Source organism: Dreissena polymorpha, chromosome 10 (assembly GCF_020536995.1).
Source record: "Dreissena polymorpha isolate Duluth1 chromosome 10, UMN_Dpol_1.0, whole genome shotgun sequence".
In the NCBI taxonomy this organism is placed as follows: Eukaryota; Metazoa; Mollusca; class Bivalvia; order Myida; family Dreissenidae; genus Dreissena; species Dreissena polymorpha.
The window spans coordinates 61,201,475-61,207,547 of record NC_068364.1 but is presented as its reverse complement, the minus strand read 5'-3'; the positions used below and the strand labels follow the sequence as shown (position 1 = coordinate 61,207,547).

The 6,073-nt window shown below is 44.4% G+C and overlaps 1 protein-coding gene across 1 annotated transcript; it reads right to left on the bottom strand.

The window, feature by feature from the left end:
• Positions 1 to 373: 373 nt before the first annotated feature.
• LOC127849161 (uncharacterized) lies at positions 374 to 1,233 on the bottom strand. The gene is made up of 2 exons (XM_052381880.1): positions 1,017 to 1,233; positions 374 to 576 (listed from the first exon to the last, which is right to left on the bottom strand). The coding sequence occupies exons 1-2, from the start codon at positions 1,231 to 1,233 to the stop codon at positions 374 to 376; spliced, it is 420 nt and encodes a 139-aa protein (XP_052237840.1).
• Between the last annotated feature and the right edge of the window lie 4,840 nt (positions 1,234 to 6,073).

Genomic DNA, 6,073 nt, shown 5'->3' with positions numbered 1-6,073 from the left:
GTCTCTGCTCAAAAGAGGAGTATTGATTTCACGATGGTATTGAAGAGCATAATCTTGTTGGTTCTGCCAATGGCGCTGGATCCCAAGATGTTTTCAGCTGATGGAATGCTGCCCGGTGCGAGTTCTGACATCTGCATTCGTTCCATCCTAATTGTCAAGAATGCTGCCGAGATAGGTAAAGCTGTCCACCTCCTCCAGCGCCTCGCCTAGGAATGTGATGGGTGTAGTGTTCGGCTGTCCACCTTCTCCAGCGCCTCGCCTAGGACTGTGATGGATGTAGTGTTCGCAGCGCCTCGCTTAGGACTGTGATGGGTGTAGTGTTCGCAGCGCCTCGCCTAGGACTGTGATGAGTGTAGTGTTCGCAGCGCCTCGCCTAGGACTGTGATGGGTGTAGTGTTCCCAGCTCCTCGCCTAGGACTGTGATGGGTGTAGTGTCCACCTCCTCCAGCGCCTCGCTTAGGACTGTGATGGGTGTAGTGTTCGCGGTGCCTCGCCTAGGACTGTGATGGGTGTAGTGTTCGAGGCGCCTCGCCAAGAACTTTGATGGGTGAAGTGTTCGCGGCGCCTCGCCTAGGACTGTGATGGGTGTAGTGTTCGGCTGTCCACCTTCTCCAGCGCCTCGCCTAGGACTGTGATGGGTGTAGTGTTCGCGGCGCCTCGCCTAGGACTGTGATGGGTGTAGTGTTCGCGGTACCGCGCCTAGGACTGTGATGGGTGTAGTGTTCGGCTGTCCACCTTCTCCAGCGCCTCGCCTAGGACTGTGATGGGTGTAGTGTTCGCGGTGCCTCGCCTAGGACTGTGATGGGTGTAGTGTTCGGTTGTCCACCTTCTCCAGCGCCTCGCCTAGGACTGTGATGGGTGTAGTGTTCGCAGCGCCTCGCCTAGGACTGTGATGGGTGTAGTGTTCGATGCGTTTGTCTTGAACACCTTACTCTTCCTTCTGTTAATGGTGAGGATCAGTATAGCTAAGTTGTCCGCTTTCATGTTTGTCTTTTCCAGCATATGTTGTTGGTTACTTGAGAGACGAGCTAGATCATCGGCAAAGTCGAGGTATCCCAACTGTTTACAGAGTGTCCACTGAATTCCATTCCGCTTCTGATCCGCCGATGTCTTCGTTACATAGTCTATGGCCATCAGATACAGAAAAGGTGAGAGTAAGCAGCCTTTCCTGACTCCGGTTCCCACTTCGAAGGCGTCCGTGAGTTGTCTGCCATGAACGGTTCTGAATGTCATCCCTTGATAAGACTTCCTGTCGCTGATGTTGGTGACCTTTCCTGCTGGTACTTAGTAGTGTCTCAGAAGTCTCCAGAGGGACTCCCGGTCAACGCTGTAGAAACGCCTTTTCATAGTCGATGAAGTTGACATAAAAGAGCGAATCCACCCCAGGGATTGTTCCAGAATGATGCACAGGGTTGCGATCTGATCCGTGCACGATCACTCCTTCGGAAGCCGGCTTGTTGGTCACGGAGATGCTGGTCTACTGCGTCTTTTATTCGGTTCAGCAGGATGCGATTTAACACCTTAAATGGGATGCACAACAGGCAGACAGACAGACAGACAGACAGACAGACAGACAGACAGACAGACAGACAGACAGACAGACAGACAGACAGACAGAAGACAGACAGACAGACAGACAGGACAGACAGACAGACAGACAGACAGACAGACAGACAGACAGACAGACAGACAGAGACAGACAGACAGACAGACAGACAGACAGACAGACAGACAGACAGACAGACAGACAGACAGACAGACAGACAGACAGACAGACAGACAGACAGACAGACAGACAGACAGACAGACAGACAGACAGACAGACAGACAGACAGACAGACAGACAGACAGACAGACAGACAGACAGACAGACAGACAGACAGACAGACAGACAGACAGACAGACAGACAGACAGACAGACCAGACGGACGGACGGACGGACGGACGGACGGGTAGGCGGGCTGGCAGGCAGGCAGGCAGGCAGGCAGAAACGGACAGGTAAACTTGTCCCAAACTTATTTTTTTAAAACAAGTTGTCACTTTTTATACAATTATTATTATCGAGTGACGATGCCAGTTTGTTCAGCGTTCGTTTTCGGTGCGGATATACCTCATAAGCTTCGAAACACGCACGTTTAACATGGATTAAATGCTTATCCACCAACGGAATTCATTGTTTGATGAGGTATAATGATTCATGGTTCTGTATATATAATTTCCCATAGAGAAAAGCAGGAGAACCGCAAAGTAGATAGATCGTCTTTAAATGAGATTGTGTGTGCATTTCACTGACTTGTCGTTAACTTATCTATAGTAAATAACAGTCAGAAAGATTGCATATATTTTGACTGGTAGAAATGTGTCATATACTACACGTTCTTACAAGTTAACAAGGTACAACAAATTTTGGAGGCTCTGTAGTGTTTACAAAATAGCATTATTCTATGCCGACAATCTAAACAGTATATTATTTGAGCCGCGTTCCGAGAAAACTGGGCGTAATGCATGTGCGTAAAGTGTCGTCCCAGATTAGCCTGTGCAGTCCGCACACGCTAATCAGGGACGACACTTTCCGCTTTTATGACATTTTTTCGTTTAAAGGAAGACTCTTCTTAGCAAAAATCCAATTTTGTAGGAAAGTGTCGTCCCTGATTAGCCTGTGCGGACTGCACAGGCTAATCTGGGACGACACTTTACACACATGCAGTTTTCTCAGACTAAGGCTCATTTATTTCACGCGGTCGGAATCAAACAAGTTTCATGGGAGCTAGGTGAACACGGATTTATCGTCTCGACACTATTCGGTAATGTGACCACATATGGGCCAGTTCAATCTCATCCCTACAGTATGTTTACTAATTAGTTCCTGCTATATCAACAGCTGGCTCGAGGTTTGAATTTCAGTCCTAAGATTCGCCCACGCACTACGACGATACCAGTCTGCTATTGCATCCACTGAGCAATCTTTCCACACCTTGAATTGAACTTGATTGACCCACTAACTGCTCGTCACACCTTGAATGGACCTTGACTGACCAAGAAACTGCTTGTCAGACCTATCCCGCCTATGTTATCGCTCGGGCAAATAATTGACATCTTGGAAGACACAAGGCGCATTAACGTGGCACATTGTTGAGCAGACGTGGTTGGAATGGTGCCGTCTGATAATCAAGACACTGGTTTGAATACGATTATATTGTAGGAATGCATGTTCACACACAATTTTAATGTTAACCCATTTATGCCTAGCGTCTAGAAAAAAAGACCTTTGCAAACAACCTAGACCCAAATGAGACGCCGCATGATGCGGCGTCTCATCAGGGTCTGCGCTGTTTGCTTAAAGGAATTTCTGTAAGAAATATTATAAATATAGAAACAAATATACTAGGCATCCCTAATTTGGAAATAAGCTGATGCCAATTAGAAAGATGGGAGAGTCCACTAGGCATAAATGGGTTAATTTTTATTGATAAATCGTATCGTGCTTACGCGCCGAGTCTGCAACTCAACGGTAGCAGGTACGAGTCCTGGCCGCAACCGAAACAAATCACGTTTTCTGCATTAAGTCTTTGCATGCTGAGAAATTTGTCGTCTGCTAAAATGTCGTCTGCTGAATTTCTAAAATTAGCAATTTCTTCGCTTTTTGAAGAATTCTATAAGAATAGCAAACAGTTTGGATCCTGATGAGACGCAACGTTCTGTTTGGATCCTGATGAGACGCCACGTTCTGTGGCGTCTCATCTCGATCCAAACTGTTTGCCAAGGCCTTCACAATTCGGTTCCAGCACTGAAAGAGTTAAACGCCATCCGAAGTGTAGCAGAAGCAAGATGCATCGTCATTCAAATTACACATGACACAAGCATTACAATTCTAATCATAAACACATTTATCTGCAAATATTGTGATGAATAAACCTTGTTTAAATCCCGTAAGAAAATATCATAGTCGTTGGGCCGTCCATATAGTATGTCACGCTATTTTTGACCATTTTAACCCCCTCCCTTATCCTGTCACAAATCTCGTACTTCATACTTTCGAACATTGTTTATTAACATCTAATTACAAATTCATCTGAAACACACATACAACTGTATTGAATTTAAAATATATAATGTCCTCTTAAAAGAACTACCACGTTATTAAAATGACTTTAACAGTAGAATAGTTGACAAATGAAAGTGGGTATTTATTATATAATACATTGGCTTGGTGTCATATATTTCGAAGAATGGCGAAATATAATTATGTATTACTTCATGATAATAATGATTAAATTATATAAATATTACAACTGAATCCTCAGAATATTCCAAATGCCTCGCTTAGTGACTTAATTATGCAGCAGCTAACATACCAAGGCTTCGCAGCAGCATACAATACGCTAGGGAGAGGAATCATGAAGAACACGTCCGAGAGATACGCATTGTCTTTTCTGCCACCTCAAAGATTTTTCACTGGTCGGATATTAGCCCCCTCACGATGTTTTATTGAGCAGAGAACTGCCCTCCTGCTGAAAAATAGGAGGCGGAGAAGTGCCCTCTTGTCAGAATTGATGACCCGGATAAGTGCCCCCTAAATATTGTCTTCCCCTTAAAGAACACCCTGAGCAGATTGATCCTGCAGGATTTGTCTATTCAGGGGATCTTTTTTTCAATGCATGTGTGTGACCAAAGATTTTTCTCTCCCTTTTTTGCTATTATATCAAGTTTTCGCGGCTGAATTAGTTCATATTTTCCCTGTAGTTCAAACAAAAAGCCCATGAATTAGCATGCAATATAATACAATCTTATGTAAGCTGAAAACAATAATTGATTTGTTTGTTTTCACCAATTACGGGTCTCGACAATAAACCCGACTGCAGTTTTCTTCAAATGTAACGATTCATGGTTCTTGAAGCTGACACAAACTGGAACAGACGATAGTCCCAAGGGGGGCACTTATCCGCCCCTTGAATTATTGTGAGGGGGTGGGGGGCAGATATCCGCCTACTTCCGCCTACTTAATTCAGTGGGGGGGGGCACTTATCCGCCCCTCAAGATTTGATGGACGGGCACCTCTCCGCCCCTTGAAAATAAGGGGGCACCTCTCCAGGAAGGGGCGCCTCTCCGGATAGCTATTTTGACATAAAACAATTTAAAATGTTTCCCGAATTTTTTGAAAATTATCTCTTAACCTATTAAATTTTACTAAAACGATTAATTCGAAAATTTCAATCTCCTTGATCCTGTATACATTTTGTACCGCCGATCAAGCAGTAACGACTGTTTTAGACACATACAAACTTCAAAAGACTCTTGTAAATGCTTATTCTATCCAAGATCAGTAATATAATGATATTCACTACCTCCCCACATACAACCCTTTATATGTGGCCGCCATTGTCCCCCATATCCGTCTGTAAACAATTACAATGTAAATAATTTTAAACTAACACCCAACTGAGCACCTTTGTACAGTTTTCACCGCTGAACCAATAGGCGCCGGCACAAAATCTTCTTATTAGAAGGAGTGTTGTATCAAGAAGAAGAGACAAATTTTAACTAGAAATGGCGCGGCAGAGGCCGACGCGTATCCCAACGCCGAATGTTTGACCCAGGGGCCCCCCAGGGTTGGTAATGGGGCCATGCATAGTTGACCGTATTGTCATAAGAGATGTTCAGTATCAATTTGAAGTAAATCGGTGTAAAAATGAAGAAGTTAATGTAAAATAACCTAAAAATGAGTGAAAATCTCTTACCCGGCCCCACTTCAACCCCATAACCTTTGGCCCAGGGGTCAGATCAAAATTCCAAATAGTGCACTGTTGCACATATGCTCATAGCTACTATGTGTGTTAGTTGCAAGGTTCTGATGCTAATAGTGTAGGAGGAGATAGTGGCCAGGACGGACGGACAGACAGACGGCAGAGTTAACCACATAATAGATTTCCAAATCTAAACGCGGACCCTAAGTTCAAGGTCAAGGTCACAGGGGTATTTTTTTATGTGCATGGAAAGGTCTTGTCCAAATACACATGCGTACCAAATATGAAAGCAATTTCTGAAAGGACGTTGATGTTATGAGCTTTTTTTA